Consider the following 18,783-nt stretch of genomic DNA (forward strand, 5'->3'; position numbering starts at 1 on the left):
CTCCTGGCTCACCGACGTATAAACTGGCAAATCACTTGGCTTCTCTGATCCAGCCACACGTGGGAAAGACCGACACATACCTAAACGACTCAGGACATTTCATTGAGAAGCTGAAGAAACTGAAACTTGCACCAAACGACATCCTTGGTCAGCTTCGATGTTGTTTCTTTGTTTACAAAAGTGCCACTCAGTGACGCTCTGGAGCAAATCGGTTCCATTTTCCCGCAAGACATCACAAAGCTTTTCCATGCATGTCCCACCACGAGCTATTTCACGTGGAATGGCGATTTCTACGAACAGCTGGAAGGCGTCGCCATGGGTAGTCCTCTCAGTCCAGTGGTGGCCAACTTCTTCATGGAACAATTCGAAGCACAGGCACTGGACTCGGCGACTTGCAAACCTAAGGTGTGGTACAGGTACGACGATGATACTTTCGTTGTGTGGAGCCATGGTGAAGAACAGCTCAGTGACTTCCTAAGACACTTGAACAGCCTCCATGCCAACATAAAATTTACCATGGAGTTACAAAAGGACAAAAAACTGCCATTTCTAGATGTGCTGGTCACAAGGGATGGTGAAAACCTGGGACACTGCGTGTATCGAAAACCGACACACACGGACCGATACCTGCACAAACTACCAAACCACCATTCGAGCCAGAAAAGAAGCATGATTAATACGCTCGTAACGCGAGCAGGACGAATGTGTGAGCCACAGCACCTCAGGCGCGAAATGCAACACTTGGAAAGTGTTCTGAGGAGCAATGGATACCCCACAAGTTAGAAGTGTATCAGAGCCAAACACTCGGCGAAGTAAGGAATCAGGAAAAGAAATGTCGGGTACGGCCATTCTGCCATACATTCCCAGAGTGACGGACAGAATCGGCCGTATATTGCGCAAACATGGCGTAAAGACGAGTTTCAAACCGACAAGGAAGATCAAAGAGTGCCTTAGATCCGCAAAGGAGAAAAGGGACGCACTTGCAATGTCGGGAATATACTGTATACCATGCACATGCGGAAAAGTTTATGTCGGAATGACTGAAAAATCAATCAACACCAGGATCAAAGAACATAAGCGACATTGCAGATTGGGGCAGGTGGAGAAATCGGCCATAGCAGAGCACGCACTGAGCGAGACCGACCACGTAATAAAATTCGCCAACACGGAAGTTCTGGCTGTAGAGAAGCACTATCACACGCGCTTGTTCAGAGAAGCTGTAGAAATACAAAAACCCCGCAAACAGTTTCAACAAGAAAGAGGAAAGCCTTAAGGTAAACGGATCCTGGCTTCCCGTACTGCAGCGAACGACCGTCGCAGGTAGCTAGAGGAGAACCGCACCGGGGAGAAGCCCTCGGACGTTGGCACGACAGGTACATATAGTCTGCAGTCGCGAGCTCGGCTCCAGTTCACCACCGGCAATGGAGGGTGAAGCTTTGACAATACCAGCCTCTTGTGCTGGCGAAACGTCAGTAAAATCATTAGATGAACGTCGGCGGCCGAAGAACCCGGGATAGAAGCCAATAGGCAGTTTGTCCCTTCAGTACATTGAAGATTTCACAAACTAGAATTTCCAATAAATATTGAACATGTGTAGGACCCTTTGTAGGTACCACTTTAAATCCACCTGAACTAGAGAGCCCAAATGCGATACTTCGCACATATTCATAGAAATTTGCCTATTGTGAATCAAAGGCATAATATATCGTCGTCAAGAGTAGTGGAAGAGAATCTGTAAACTAGAATGCGCAAGCTGTGTCTATAGGTCAATTCACACAGGCCATCGGCCGGCCGCGGTGGTCTCGCGGTTCTAGGCGCGCAATCCGGAACCGTGCGACTGCTACGGTCGCAGGTTCGAATCCTGCCTCGGGCATGGATGTGTGTGATGTCCTTAGGTTAGTTAGGTTTAAGTAGTTCTAAGTTCTAGGGGACTGATGAACACAGCTGTTAAGTCCCATAGTGCTGAGAGCCATTTGAACCATTTTGAACACAGGCCATCACATTACGGCCCCGTGACGTCAGGTGATACCTACACTGCCCATCACTTCACGTCCCGTCAGTTCATTTAGCCCAGTACCGCAAAGTTGGTTACGAGCTATCGCTGTGACACAAAAAGTCGGAGTATAGTACCTAAATTATGGAGCTAACGACGATACGGTTCGCTAATAGTCAAAGCTAACCAGATAATGTATGCTCCTGAACAATTTTGTGTGGTAAAGTCCTGAGAAATGACACAACATTTCAAAATGTCGACGCTGACTTGCTACCGAATATATATACATACAAACACATCAAGCAATACTTATAAGGGACTAAATAGACGTGGTTTACCTTATCCATTACGTTTTCTTTCTTTGGTAGCTAACAGCTTCGTTGACAACTATATTATTTTCTTCATTAAAGCTAACTTTGTCACGTAGGGCCAGTTGTACAATCTCGGGGTAAGTCCACGGTTAGCTAACTGCAGAATAGGTTAACCACAGGTTAGCTTGTAGTACGCGTTGTATGACGCCATTTTATTCTCCAGTTAATTATTCCCAGAAAAGAGTTCATGTCCAGTTAAGCTGACAATAGCTGAAGAGCACTGTGGGTATTTTCATGTACATCATTTAATATTTTCTTGGTTGTTTTCTTCAGAAATAGCATGTGAGATATGTGTTTCAGATTCCAAAACTATTCGCTTGAGAATACTTTGAGGCTGGAAGATACTGGAAATGAATTAAGTAGTGTAGTAGAAAACATGAAAACTGCTGCAGTATCATTCAATGAAAAATTAGTGCAAAGCATTTCACTAAATTAATAGTGTACTTATAACAATATCATGATGCATCACAAAATCAAATAGGGGTAACGCAGAAGTAGGTCTAATAATGAATAAAAAAAGTAGGAGTGCAGATAAGATACTAGCAACATCATACTGAATGCATTATTGTAGCCAAGATAGCCACAAAGCCCATGCCTACCACAGTAGTACATGTTTATATGCCAACTAGCTCCACTGATGATGAAGAGATTAAAGAAACAATGTGATAAAAGAAATTATTCAGATAGTTAAGGGAGATGAAAATTTAATAGTCATGAGCGACTGGAATTCGATAGTAGGAAAAGGAAGAGAAGGATAAGTAGTAGGTGATTATGGAAAGAGGGTAAGGAATGAAAGAGAAAGCTGCCTGGTAGAATTTTGCTCAGAGCATAACTTAATCATAGCTAATACATGGTTTAAGAATCATGAAAGAAGACTGTATATGTGGAGGATGCTGGAGACACTGGAAGGTTTCAGATAGATTACACAGGGCGTACATAAAGCCCAGAAACACTTTCAATTATTTATTGCAAAAGTACCAAACATTGTACAGATATCATACATATGTCATTTTGAAGAGAAACCCTGAAAGTTTTTTTCTTTTCGTGTATACCGCTAAGTGTAGTTCGGTAATTTGCCGATAGACAGCGCTAGTCGCAAACATGGTGAGTTCAGATGCGGTGCGAGCTTTGTGTGCGTTTCAGTTCGAGAAAAACAAATGTGCTACAGCTGTTCAGCGGAGGTTTAGAACCAAGGACGGTAAGAAGCCACCAACAAGAAAGGCCATTTACCTCTGGCACAACAAATTCGTTATGAATGGTTGCTTGTGCCCGGCAAAGAGAAGCAGACATCCCGGTGTGAGTGAAGTGAATGTGGAGCACGTATGAGAGACATTCATAAGGAGTCCAAACAAATAGGTGCTTCGTGCATTCCGTGAACTCGAAATGGCTCCTTTCAAATTGTAGCTAGTGCAGAAGCTCAATGAGGACGACAAAGACAAGCGTTTTGAGTTTTGTTTGCAGTTGTAACAACTGAATGAGGATGGGGATGGCATTGTTGATCGCTTAATTTTTAGCAATGAAGCCACTTTTGACACTAATGGGAAAATGAACAGGCTTGGTCGTCCAATCTGGGGTACAAAGCATGCATATAAATGCACTGAATTTGAGCGTGATTCCCCAAAGGAAAATGTTTTTTGTGCCTTGTCACATCGAAAACTGAATGGGTCATTCTTTGTCACACAGAGCACTGTCACTGGATATTCCTACTTGGACGTGTTGCAGCAATGGCTGATGCTGCGAATGCAGTCGGATTCTCCATTCATCTTTCACAGGTTGGGGCTGCATCCCATTTTCATCATGAAGTTTGTGACTACCCGAACACAGAGCTGCTGCATCGATGGATAGGTCATGCTACAGAAGAGGACAGCTATTCATGAAATGATCTTCCTGACCACAGATCTCACTCCATGTGACATTTGTCTGTGGGGACACATTAAAGATCTGGCTTATGAACCGCCTCTACCATATGATGTAGCTGAGCTCCAGGAGATAATACAGAAAGTGACTGCCACAGTCAATGATGCCATGCTAGGACGGGTATGGCAAGAATTCGATTACTGTATTGACGTCTGCCGGGTCACACATGGTTTGCATATTGAATGTTTGTAAAAACATCTTTCAGAGTTTCTCTTCAAAATACAATATGTATGACATCTGTACAATGATTAGTTCTTGTGCAATAAACAATTGAAAGTGTTTCCGGATTTTATGCACACCCTGTATAATCGTAAACCAGAGATTTAGAAAATAGGTTTCAAATTGGAAGACATTTCCAGAAACTGATGTGGACTCTGACAACAACGTATTAGTTATGAACTGTAGATTAAAACTGAAGAAACTGCCAAAAGCTGGGAATTTAAGGACATGGAACTTGGATAAACTGAAAGAACCTGAGGTTGTTGAGTGCTTCAGAGAGAGCATTAGGTACAATTGACAAGAAAGGGGAAAAGAAATACAGTAGAAGAAGACTGGGCAGCTTTGAGAGATGAAATAGTGAAGGCAACAGAGGATCAAGTAGGTAAAAAGACAAGGGCTAGTACAAATCCTTGGCTAACATAAGAGATATTGAATTTAATCAATGAAAGGAGTAAATGTAAAAATTCACTAAATGAAACAGGCGAAAAGGTGTACAAACGTTTCAAAAATGAGATCGACAGGAAGTGCAAAATGGCTAAGTATGGATGGCTAGAGGACAAATGTAAGGATGTAGAGGCATATACCAGGTGATCAAAAAGTCAATATAAAACTGAAAACTGAATAAATCACGGAATAATGTAGATAGAAAGGTACATATTTACACACATGCTGGGAATGACATGGGGTTTTATTAGAACCAAAAAATACAAAAGTTCAAAAAATGTCCAACAGATGGCGCTTCATCTGATCAGAATAGCAATAATTAGCATAACAAAGTAAGACAAAGCAAAGATGATGTTCTTTACAGGAAATGCTCAATATGTCCACCATCATTCCACAACATTAGCTGTAGTCGAGGAATAATGTTGTGAACAGCACTGTAAAGCATGTCCGGAGTTATGGTGAAGCATTGGCGTCGGATGTTGTATTTCAGCATCCCTAGAGATATCGGTCGATCACGATACACTTGGGACTTCAGGTAACCCCAAAGGCAATAATCACACAGACTGAGATCTGGGGACCTGGAAGGCCAAGCATGACGATTGTCATGCACAGTCACTGACTTTTTGCTGTCCAGCGTCATCTGTCGGACATTTTGTGAACTTTGTTTTTTTTTTTGTTCTAATAAAACCTCATATCATTCCAAGCATGTGTGTCAATTTTTACCTCTCTATCTACATTATTCCGAGTTTTATTAAGTTTTCAAATTTATACTGACTTTTCGATCACCCAGTATTACTAGGGGTGAGATATATACTGCCTACAGGAAAATTAAACAGACCCTTGAAGACAAGAGAACGACTTGTATGAATTTCAAGAGCTCTGATGGAAAAACAATTCTAAGCAAAGAAGGGAAAGCAGAAAGTTGGAAGGAGTATATAGAGGGTTTATACAAGGACCATGTGCTCGAGGACAATACTGTGGAAATGGAAGAGGACGTAGGTGAAAATGAAATTGGAGATATGATATTGCATGAAGATTTCGACAGAGCATGGAAAGATCTAAGTCGAAACTAGGCCCCGGGAGTAGACAACATTTCATTAGAACTACTGATAGCCTTGGGAGAGCCAGCCATGACATAACTCCACCATCTCGTGAGCAAGATTTATGAGACAGGCGAAATACCCTCAGACTTCAAGAGGAATATAACAATTCCAGTCCCAAAGAAATCAAGTATGGACAGGTGTGAAAATTTCCTAATTATCGCTTTAATAAGTCATGGCTGCAAATTGCTAACACGAATTCTTTAGAGACGAATGGAAAAATTGGTAGAAGCTGACCAGGGAATATCAGTTTGGATTCCGTTGCAATGTTGCAACATGTGAGGCAATTCTGACTCAACGACATATTTTAGATGATAGATAAAGGAAAGGTATTCCCAATACAAAACAGGGCAGAACAATATTGTCTGCTATGGACATACTGTGACTGAATGAAATTCGGACACTACCATACAGTTTTGTCAAAACATTTTGTAACACGAAAAATCGGTTTTTTGTCTAAAACAGAAAACGCTGTTAGTAAGAATAGTACACATAACTTGAGTGATTTTTCGATTTGGTTAAGCCTATCGTGCCACTGTATGCTAAATAAAACGAAACAGTATTTTCCGCTACTGTGGCAGTTGCAACACATGCAACATAAACAAGACTATTTTTACACGAATCGTCATTTTAATGTGCCTGATTTTCAGAAATAACATGATGGAATTAATGAAGTATTGAAATCAAATCCACATTACTGCAAATAAACAGTATTATCTAAGAAAACAGAGAAATTTTATCACCTGCCCATCATATGCTCCATTTCCTCACGTACAAGATTGAAACGGTGAGGTATGGCTTCCCTTGATAAGTGAAAGCTGGATATTAATTTGGAATCGATGTTGTCACACTTTCTTCTCCTTCTTCAGCCTCATAAACATTTCTACCAAAATCTCGTCTGTGTTGCCTCCATCCTTCACGCTAAGTTGAAAGCATATTCTACAGTTAAGCTCTCTAAAGAGCCAGGATTCGCTAGTTAAATTATTCTGAGTTTATTCTCTGGTTAGGCGCTAGTCCAGGATCATATAACGTTTCTCATGCTATTCTGAGACTGGAGCTTAAGCAGCTGCTAATTGGAGGTTGTACAACCGGCCCCTAAAATGTTATTTGATAAAAGTTACTTCATCAATTTATGTTGTTACTTATGTACACTGTGGGTGTCAGCTCTGTTGTGTTATTGTAAAACCTAAATAATTTTTCACTTTCAGATATTTGGCCTCGCTTGTGGAAGAACACTGAATTGAAAGAAATAATCCAAGTCGTCATGGAACACTTGATTTGCCACGAAAACGAGGCAAGAAATTAAAATAAAGATTAAGAATACAAAAAGGGACAAAACCCACTATTATATGAGTGAGCATGGCGGTAACAGGTTAAGTTACAATGTTAGGAGACTTCATCACTATCAAAACTTTTTCCCAAGAAACCTTGAAGTGACATGACGTGGCATAACTATCCGATGACGACCTGAACCAATGCCGCTATTTGAAATGCATTGTGTAATGTTTAGATGTGGCATAAAGTGAGATGACTGCCAGTGCGAATTCTGTTGCAGTAAGTGCAAAGTCTCACTGGTCGTCACGGCTCCATCACGTCATGGCACGCAGTTGAGGTAAACTCACATGTCCGTCAAGTCACATCTAGTTATTTCAAATCCCATGATCTCAGCTCATATGGCTGTCCTCAACTGTTTTCAATCTATAACAAATAACAAAAAGTAACAAAGAACGAACAGTCATGATGTAGAATAACAACTAACATCACCCGCAAAAACCACGACCTAGTGAAGCAACGATGAAATGAAGACTGGAGAATGAAAACATGGCTGTCTGTCGAGATAAAATAAGCTTGGGAGTCACGGAAGATGACACTGTCCATTACATTACATTAATACCTATCCCAAAGATCATGAACACGAAACTCAATACGACATTTCATAAGGATGTGGAACATGTAAGTTTAACATACAGTTTCTGTAGAATATATAATTATTTTTTCTTTTTTTGCAATCACCACTTCACATCTAAAGGTTCATATACTGAACAGAAGGAGTTTTCATTCATAGTTATTTTAATTTAGTTTTAAGTGCTGCTTCTTGGCTATTTGTCATACTTTTTATGTTATTTTGTAAATGACCAAATGGTTTTGTGGCAGCATAATTTACCACTTTCTGTGCAAAAGTTAAGTTTACCCCAAGATTGTTAAGATCAACTTTTCTCCTAGTGTTGAAATCATGCAATTCGTTATTATTTTTGGGCTGGGATGGGGTATTAATCACAAATTTCATAACTAAATATTTGTATTGTGAAGGTACTGTGAACAGCCCTAGTCCCTCAAATAAGTGCCTGCTAGGTGATCTTGGATGCAGTCCATCTATTGTTCTGATTACATTCTTTTGTACAATGACTACTTTTTATCTTTATGACGAATTATCACAAAATATGACGCCATATGAAAGCAGTGAATGAAATAGGTGTAATAGGCTAATTATTATATGTTTTTCAACAAATTTTCAATAACCATAATAGATAAGTAGCTGAACTCAAATGTTTCAACAGATCGTCAACGTATCTTCCAATTCAATTTTTCATCAATCCACACACCCAGATATTTTGCGAACTGTCTGCCTTAACAACAGGCTTTTCTTCAAAATCTGTATTTATCAATGGTGTTATGCCATTTATGGTTCAGAAATATTTAGTGAGACTCCATTTGCAGACACAACTGAATAATTTTCTGAAAGGCATTATTTGCAATTTCCTCAGCTAATTCTTGTTTGTTGAATGTGATTATTATACTTGTATCATCAACAAAAAGAGCTAGCTTTGCATCTTCATTAATATAGAGTGGCAAGTCACTAATTGCAATGCGAAGCCATTAAAGAGCTAAAGGCTAGCGCTGAAATACAGTGTTAAGTGCACTGTTGTTTGAAAACGTAGATACCTACATTTTATTTTCCTACGCGACTTTCCTTAGATCATTAATGCTCGCTACTGTCTGTAATGTTCTATCTACATCTACATCTGTGCTCTGCAAACCACTGTGAAGTGCAGAGCGTGCATCCCAACAGACGAGTATTAGGATTTGTTCCCGTTCTATTTACTTATGGGAAGACTAAATATTGTCTGCAAGGTCATTAATATACAACTTGATCACTAAGGGTTCCAGTACACTTCCCTGGTGCATGTCCGAGTGGAACCTATATGCAGATATATTCCTGCGGTTGGCACACTATGCTTGTTCTCTAGTGTTCCCTCTCTATGTTCAAATGACAAATATAAGCTGATGCCAGTGAACAGCAACCACTGGAGAACTCTCTGTGAATGCTCGTACACTTATGTTAACTTCATTTGCTCTGATGTAAACGAAGTTTAATCCAGACGTCAATAATAAAAATTCCAAGAAGTGCCAACAGAAGGAATTGTGGATTGATCAATCTCTGTACACAAGGAAGATAGAAAAGTCCAATACGGAAAATTGTTAACCTGTTTCTACTTCTATGGAAAACAATGCAAAACTGCTAATAACTGATGATGACAAGAAATGTAAGGAAAGTGTACCCTATTTGGAAGCCGTAGGAAGTCTACTGAACTTAGCACAGACTTTCAGACCTGACATTGCATTCGCCACAAATGCAGTAAGCAAGTTTTGCAGTGATCCGAGAGAAAAGCACTGGATGGCAGTCAACAGAATATTCAGATATTTAAATGGAACTGCTGATTATAAATTAAAATATTCTAAAACTGGAAATATAAATTTGGAAGGATACAGTGATGCAGACTGGGGAAATGAGTTGGAAAGCAACACTCCATCACTGGAAGTTGTTTGAGACTAATGGAAGGATTGATATCATGGTCTTGTAAGAGACAAAGAACTGTTGCTTTGAGTACTGTAGAATTTGAATAGGGGCTATATGGCCTTGTCCTCCGCTATCCCAGAAGCTCTTTAGATCCGTACACTGATAAGTGAACAGAATCTCCTTCAACATTAAAGTCATCTGTGATATTTTGTGAAAATATTTTTTGCAAAAAATAATGCACCAGTGTAAGATCCAAACATATTGACATAAGAGTAATTTCCCTATCGACGTCAAGGTGTCCAAACGATACATATCGAGTGTGCGATCGTAAATCGATCATGCGACTCTGGTGGCAGGCGTTATGAGTATGTTTCCGTTGGTCAGTACTGTAACGACAAAAGTAAAGCGTTACAAAAATACTTGTCACTGCAAAGGAGACGACTTACCTTACTCGTCGTCGGTGTTGTCGTCATGTGGAAGTCCATTACGGTGGTCTGGGTGGATAATTTGAATGGGTCTAACCATGTATTTTTCCTGAAACTCGTCCGTTTGCGCACTGTCCGCAATGAAAGTGTAACGGTACTTCTGCATCGAAACTGTTCTTACGAAGTTGTACACACTTTGCACCACCCCAGTCTACACAGTCCCTTCTTTCCTCGTCTGGTAGTACTCCATATTTGCGACAAAAAGTCGAACAATTGTCTATACTGGATAAACATGGAATTAGGTTCTTCCATGTGAGAGATTCCGCCGAAGAAACGTCAAGTACACCAGACATCCAACTCACTAACGACATAAATCGTCTCGGTTTCCCTAGCAACTCACGAATAATTCGCGGAGGTATGTAATTTAGAGTAACTAAGAGAACGATCAAAACAGAAAATATGACGATCAAAAATAATTGATCAGAACGCCCCACAGCGGTGTTGCATGATCGATTTACGATCGCACACTCGATATTTACCGTTTGGACACCTCGACTTCGATAGGCAATCATTCTTGGAAATTACCGACATAAGGCATCACTTTATAAGACATCATGTGGAACAGGGGAATATAATCCTCAGTTATCTATGCACGGAAGAAATGTTATCTGATCTCCTAACCAAGCCTCTCAGTAAGGACAAATTTCAGAAGCTGGGGAAACATTATGGTTTAACCTGGGATGTATAGTGTTGAGTATCTGAAAAATATTTGTTCAAGGGGGAGCGTTGGAGATATGAGAACAAACATTTTCCAGCGTGCATAGTGGCGCACAAGATATGATATGCAGAGTCCGTTAGACTCTATGGAATATACATGTCCCGTGTTTGTTGATGGGGCAATGTAATATAATTTGGTAATCAAATGTATTGATGTGTGTTGTGCGAATAAAACATAAGTTTATTTTGTCCCTTAAATCGTGTTACCTGTCATTTAGGTGCGTTAACCTGCATAAACTACGACAACGGTCGTTGAACTTTTTTTCTCTTCCTTTTAATGTAGCAGCCATACTTAAACTTCACAGCATAATGATTGTTTCCTGGAAAGTGTCTATGTTAAGATATTTCGTGAACTATAGACACAGTCTAACATAACAGTCGCGACACTCAATGCTGTAAAAGTTGTTGCCGTTTGACAGATGGAGCGACACTAGCGCTCCAAGCGGCAGGTAAGGTGAACGTCAGACGCGTTGTAAGCATAATGTTTGTTTACATCCATTTCCTACGTAATTTCCGAATTATTCGAGTTATTTTCTTGCCTCCAAGAGTTTGTTTAGTATCGTGAGTCATATATGTTTCTCTTAATGATTCTAAAATAAGCGCAAGTATGGACAAAAACCATGAATAGAGTGGCAAGCTACAACACATTCGTGAAGAAACATTTGTGACATTGGACAGAATTTCAGCTTACCACGTTGATATCAAAAGAATATAAACACACAGATTCACATGTAAGAAGCACAGACATGTACCTCTACATGCAAAAGCGATCGACAGCTCGTTTATCGTTCTGTAGGCCTACTGTGTGTGTCACTGTTGCCTGTTGCCACAAGTACGACCTTAATCTTTATATTATTCAATGTGGGTAAAGCAACTGCCAAATAGTGGCAGAAATATGCTGAAAACATTATAATGAGCTAATTACATTACATTTCACGAAAAACCAAATATTTGAATAATTTTCAAAAAATCTGTCTGTTGGCACTTTCCTTGCCCCGTAATAGTTTCGCTCGATCTGCACATTCTGATACTTCACACGCTTTTCTAAGACATGAACAGCTGCACTTAATCTAACCACATTATCGTCAAAGCACGTCTGTGGTGACGATTCGCACGAATCTGGCACTGATACATGGAGAGCTGAACTGGCTGCTTCTGTGTCATACGACTGTTTTACAGCTTTAGATTGACTGTCGAATCTTTGTGGCAGTTTCCTCTTCATCGTCTGCGTTCATGAACTGGTTTTCTTCGAAATGTAGCGGACAAAACCTAATATTATTATGCGGGTAAACTGGGTCTTTCTTCATAAGGTCTTCTCGTCTGCTATTAACAAGCCATTTTCTGCTCCTAAAACGATACATTCATCGTTTATACACATATAGTTTGCAAGTGAATCCTGACGATACAGTTTAGTAACATGATGGTATATACGTCTCAGGATCCTTAGGAAACCTAAAAAGAGACAGCTGTGGTGTCTTCTTCCTGTTGTTGCTGCAATTTTTTGCGCTACAAACGCTCCCGATGGTATAAGCCATTGTATAAATCAAAATAATCAATCACTATTCGTTTTCACGATCGCGCCGAACTCACAGTTCAACCTACCAGCCGCTTGGGGCGCTGCTGGCGCTGTAGGCAACAAAATCGAGGCGAAGTGTCGCGACTGTGCTATAGATGAACCGCAAGTGCAACGAGTTGGATGACATATATCGATATGAACTGGGCGTGTGTTGAGAATTGTCATCTAACTGTCTCAATATCTTTGGTTGGTGTTAGGTGTGTTTTGTTCTGTAACCATGGTGTACCTGAATTACTGTGTTCTATTTGTGTGGATTCTTAGTTTAAATTACGTTAAAGCAAGTAAGTAGATCAGTACGATCGTTTTCATAAACACATTTTCCATAGTGCTTCCAGAAATGATTGTCATGCCATTTCACGGAGGACTCTGATGATTCATAACGGCCAAGCCCGTTCGAAAATGGCGCTGAATTAAATAAAATTGACGATTTCAATATTTACAGGCAATATTGAAACGGTGTAGTGTATTTGAAGTATTCTGCTATAGTTTTTCCTTTGGTGGAAAACTTCTTTCCTTACCTCAACGTTACTTGCCAATCGCAACTGCCCTGAAGTATGGCACAATACATTTTACTTTCATATTTTCAGCTGATTACGACTGCAGCCAACCCCTACTGGAGAATGCTGTGCTAAAAGCTACTTCATCTCTTCGTGAACGAGGGCCGGAAAATGCACGCCTTGATGGTATGTCATTGTGAAGCATTTCCCCTCTCATTTTTGTAAGGTTTTTTCCTTGCTAGTGATAGTAGTATCGTTAGTAGCACAGGTTTCTGAAATGTATGACTTAAGAATTAATAAGGGAAAGGATTACGGTCATAGAATGCAATATTTATCAAACTGCACCAGGCTTCCGTTGTTGTGTAAGTGGCGTTAGTGTTTCAGCCAAACAAGTAAGATATTGGCGAACGAAGTCTCGAACCAAAGCTGTAGTTGCCTTTGGTTTTGGTTCCGAACTTCTATGCCTTGTTCGCATAAATAAATCTTTTTTTACACTAAAGTCTCACATCCTGCTACTGCAGCCCAACATACAATACAAATAACGATGCTCTTTTATTTTGTATTTGTAGACAGGGGCATTCAGGCGTGTACTACTTTTAACAAGTGACTCCTCTTAGCGTTTACTTGTTTTGTTACAAACTAAAAATTTTGGGATTATGGCATGTCTAATAGGTCATTGATAAAAAGGTTTACTGGTTTCTGACAGTTACTCATCATGCGGGTCTAGTGCAGCAGGGGATACAACCCGTCGGCTTTGGACAAGGACGTCACAAGCCGCCAGAGAGCAGTTTACCATTTTCGCTTTTGCTGTTATGTTTCAGTTTAGTTTTTTTACTGATTGCTTAATAAAGTGGATCTGTTTATTCAATCTTGTGAGATTTTTTTTTAAAAAGTCAAAAAACACTTATCAGCCACTGAAGGGAGCTACAACACTAAGAAGAAACGCTTCTCGATTGGCCACTTGTGACGTCATTGTCCAAAGCCGACGGGTTGTATCCCCTGCTGCACTAGTCCCCACTATGCTAGCAAGCCTAGGTCTGCTGTGATCCATTGTTAAACAAAACACGAAAAGAAATAACTTTCAAACTATTAACAACACAATGAAATAATTTCTAAGTCGAAACAAGATCAGTAGCCAATAACTAAAGGCATTAAAGTAACTGTCTGTAAAGACAACAAAAGCAAACTTTGAAACATCGAATAACTCACAGCGCTATGCCCAGTGGTACACTAACATTACTTATAAACAATTTAGGAACATATGCATACCACATTAGAGTGTTCCATTGTTTACTCCAACATACCCTCTGCAAACACGATCCGTTTCAAACACACTGCACCTCAAAGACCTCACACAACACAGTTGCAACATGAGTCAGAGCAAGCAGGTGGATTTAGACCCTTCAGTTGACCATTCATTAATTGCATAACAAAAATCAAAGATTTAACTTGACAAAATATTTGCCTTTCACATCAGTAGTAGTTTTATAATTTGATATTTCTGTAGTTCGGCTGTTGCTGTATTCATAGCATGTTTCCTGGTTATTGAATTTCATTTTTAAGATTTACAGTGTGAGGCCTGATTTACCACTTAGCTCAATAACTCTTCCACCAATAGCTTGTCAGCCCTGTGACGTAAGCTCTCTCTTCCAGGTTAAAGTACTTGGTCATTTGTGCAGCGGAGTTAGCATTGCAGTGGGAAAGTAAATACTAAATATTGCACTTAACACCACCTACAAATGCAGTGCGTCGGCTGTGCCAAATGTTGTTTGGTGTGAAGATCACTGGCTATGTGTGTCTTCCAGGCATTCTTCTTCTTTAATATCTCAGTGATGACTACTGTGATATATAGCTGGAACACATTGCTTTTAGTAAACAATGACTTTTAACAGAGTGATATTGTGCAAGTTCAAAAAAGAAGTTTCATAAGCAGAGAAAGCTGAGATGCATGAATTTGGTGCTTTCACACATTGAACTGTTAAGCATTACTGCAACGTCATACGTAGTGTTCAAGCAGTTACGATAAATTATATACAAATATTTTTGCTTGATACGTTGTAGTTACGTCTTTGTTAAGTTTTATAAAATAATATGAACAGTTTAGTGGAAAATATGCACATCCTGCATTACCACTCTTGTGCATTAGAATATGTATAAGTCGTCTTGTACAAGTTTGAGAGTTTTTTTGCACACTGCACTAGTACGTTTTGCAGTTGAGAAAATAACTATCAAATCACATTTGGAAATTTGTGGTAAGTATGTATACCACACAAATGTGTGTGTGTATAATAGTAAAGTGACCAACTGTTTATTCAGTGATCAGAACAATGGAGCTTGCCTTAAGTGTTGGTACCAAGAAGACATAGTGGAATCTGTAAGAGAGAAAATACATTCTTTCTGTTTTTGTGGTATTGTGGTAGCACTGTCAGACTGCAAAAAGGCAAATACCTTTAGATATATGCCAGAAATATTTTTGGTTGCTATTAAAGGAATGACACAAGCAAAGTCAAGTGCCTCGTGCCTGAAACTGAGTGAATTTTGTGGCAGTCGGACAGATCAACTGGAGGGTGCAGTTTTGCATAAAATGGAGGAGGCATCATTTGCAAGCTACGAGGAAGATAGAGTAACAAGGAAATCTGAAGTTGACTCTGCTGCTGTATCTCTTAACACTGCACATGTTGATGGTATAGCAGTGAGCACAGATGTTCCTTTAGAAACCAACAATAAGCAGGCAGCCAGCACTTCTGCACATTCGGTGAGGTGCCCAGAGCGAGATCTTGCAGACTTGTCAAAAAATGCTGAACCTGTTGTAACCGGAGGGCAAGAACAGCTTGCAAGTGCAAAGATATCTGCAGTGAAGGAGATGAGTGTGCGATGGATGTTTGACATCGGTTCATGGCGTCCATCTGAGGCAGAGTGGATCTCGGCACTGTCGAGTGTCCAGCCGGAAGAGTGCACTCGAATCCGTCGATTTGCTTTTCGGAGAGATGCTCGTGCATCCTTGGCAGGTCGCCTCTTAGCACGATTGTTTGTGAGTCGTGCTCTGTCCATCCCGTGGAGTGCCGTTCGCTTGGAACGGGACAGTCGGGGCAAACCGACGGTTCAGGAAGGGCTGACAGATGCCAAAGTCAGTTTCAGTATCTCTCACGCCGGGAAGTGGGCAGTGCTAGCTGGTGAAGCAGGATACGGAAGCTCAGTGGCCGATACTGTCGGTGTTGACACTGTAGAAGAGAAACATCGTGATGCTGCACATTTGTTGCGCATCATGAAACGAAATCTCTCCACAGTTGAACAGGTTTCAATTGAGAATGCTGGCAGAGACGGCCCTGCCGTGTTCTTCAGGTTGTGGGCCCTTAAGGAGAGCTACCTGAAAGCAACAGGTGAAGGTATTGGTGGGGGCCCTGAATTATGCGATTTGAGTTTTTCATTTTGCAGCAGTCATCTACCCGATACCCCCGGGTGTGTGGAGGTGGGAACTGCTCTGGAGGTGAAGGGCCGTCCTCTTCCTAGTGGATGGCACTTTGAAGAGTCTCGAATCGACGCCTTGCATATTGTCGCAGTGGCTGTTTCTGGTTCGGAAGATAACTGCTGTAAAATGAAATCGGCACCTCCAGTTTTTCAAGAAATATCTTGGAATGAATTTCAGGGTGCTTTGGAGTCTGTCACACATCATGAACCAACATTCTATCTGGATTATTTTAATAAGCCAGAAAGCCCTGCATACTTGCAGAACACTTCAAGGCGATGACTTAGGAGACTTTGCTGAAGTGCAAGAGCAGAGTACACACCATTTTGTTAGCATTAGTAGTACGTATGTAGTACACATGCTTTCTTGCACAGTAAAATTTCTTAAATGAGTAGTTTTTGATACCAAGCATAATTTTCAGGTTTTATATAGAAAGATAAAACACAAGGCTACTGACATTACTCTGCAGAATATCCACAAAGTGTTCTTATATAATCGAACTGATAAATTCCTTACAATTAGTGGTGAGGCTACCACTTTGTCACAGACATTTTACAAAGTTGTTTATGCAGGAAACTTTTTGAAATGTTTGACAAAACTGGGAGGGAGATTATGACAGATGTGAGATATGTCTGGATAACTTATTTGGTAATAATTTTTATCTCGTTTAAATAAATTATTTAAGTTGGCCTCACAATAGACTGTTACCTTTCTTTGGTTCTATTGGTTGGGCTGTGTTACAGAAATCTTATGTACCAGCATATTTGATTTATTAATGTTCTTAATGGTCCTTTTATGCTTACTTTGGCCATACTTTTACATGGAGTATGATGTTGAGTACACTCTGTTTCTACATGCTGTTGCATTATTTTGTTTGATATATGGTGCAAACAGTGAAACATTTGATAATCAGAAGTGCCCATTAGCTCTCAGTAGAATTTGTTTTTTTTAACATAGCACTTTCCATCTGTTGATAAGTCACATTTCTAAGGAACCATGTGCTACTTACATTTGTTTCTTAAGCTGTACTTTTGTTTCTCATGTAAAAATGTTACAGCACACAGTGGAACAGCTTGTTATATTTGGTTCAACTTCACTTATACTGCCTGTCAAGTAATTTTTGTATAATTGTATTCACATTTTACATTTAATAAAATGTATGGTATTGGAATGCTAGATCAAATTCAGTTTTTAATATCCTTTTTCTGTTACAGCATAATGTTATGTTCCAGTATATTAGTAGCACATAATGTGCCCTATAGCTTTACATTTTGCATTATGTTGCATGACAAATAGTCTGCCGTTCATTTTATTATGAGCAGAAGTTAATGGGGAAACATTTCTTCAATGTTACGAGACTGTCTAATCCAGTATATAGCAGTTTGATGTGTAGAAAGTTCAGATTTGTTTTTTGTGTCTAAGTAAAGAAAATATTATAGCAGTGTGCGTGTGTCTGTTAAAAAGTAGATGTATCATGAGATAACAAATTTTTACTCGTACGTCCTCTTGTGTGTTTGATCTTTTAGTACTCTGATAATAATATTTCTTTAGAATAATATTGTGATTTATTGTTTATTTCATTTACATAATGTTCTTTCTTAGATAGACAGCAATACTCACACAAGTGCTTCCACAGTTAAGTTACTACAGTTTTAATCATTTAATACACCACTCATCATTGGGTTAGTATGCTGCAGAAACACTAAAAATAACAAGTACCAAAGCTACTTCCAGTTAATAGGTGTGTTCTGTAGTTGATTTACACAACATGATTCTAAATATGTAGGAATGAGAAAGTAAATGAATAGCAATTTGAAAGATGCTGGTAGATTTACATATACAGACATTGGGTATACTACAAAATAAATTAAGGCTGGTCACTTTCCAGAGAGAGAACATTGTCTTCACGGCATTTAATTTTGTTTCAGTTATTATTATTTCTTGCGCTTCATACGTTCAACCTTTGACCTAGCAATAAAATACATTTAGCAACCATTTCTGTAAAGTACCTCGCATTCCAGCTTCACTGGTAAAACTTGTACACTATCTGATTAAAGTATCTGGACACCCATTAGTGGACATTAATATGGTACGTCTCCACCCTTCATTTTTATGACATGAACTCTGCCGGGGACACGGCGGATAAGGTATTTGAATGTGTGCAGAGAAATGGGAGCCCGTTTTTTCTCGAGAGCCAAA

At 39.7% G+C, this 18,783-nt stretch overlaps 1 protein-coding gene across 2 annotated transcripts in view; it reads left to right on the forward strand.

Moving 5' to 3' along the window:
* Positions 1 to 12,792: 12,792 nt before the first annotated feature.
* Positions 12,793 to 18,783, forward strand: part of LOC124719061 (neurexin-4) — a 166,944-nt gene continuing 160,953 nt past the window's right edge. For both annotated transcript variants that reach the window (XM_047244732.1, XM_047244733.1), the window contains exons 1-2: positions 12,793 to 12,902; positions 13,209 to 13,304. In XM_047244732.1, the coding sequence (XP_047100688.1) occupies positions 12,839 to 12,902; positions 13,209 to 13,304 (160 nt within the window). In that variant the 5' untranslated portion in view covers positions 12,793 to 12,838. The remainder of the gene's footprint in view (positions 12,903 to 13,208; positions 13,305 to 18,783) is intronic.

This window comes from Schistocerca piceifrons, chromosome 10, assembly GCF_021461385.2.
Source record: "Schistocerca piceifrons isolate TAMUIC-IGC-003096 chromosome 10, iqSchPice1.1, whole genome shotgun sequence".
Classification (NCBI taxonomy): Eukaryota; Metazoa; Arthropoda; class Insecta; order Orthoptera; family Acrididae; genus Schistocerca; species Schistocerca piceifrons.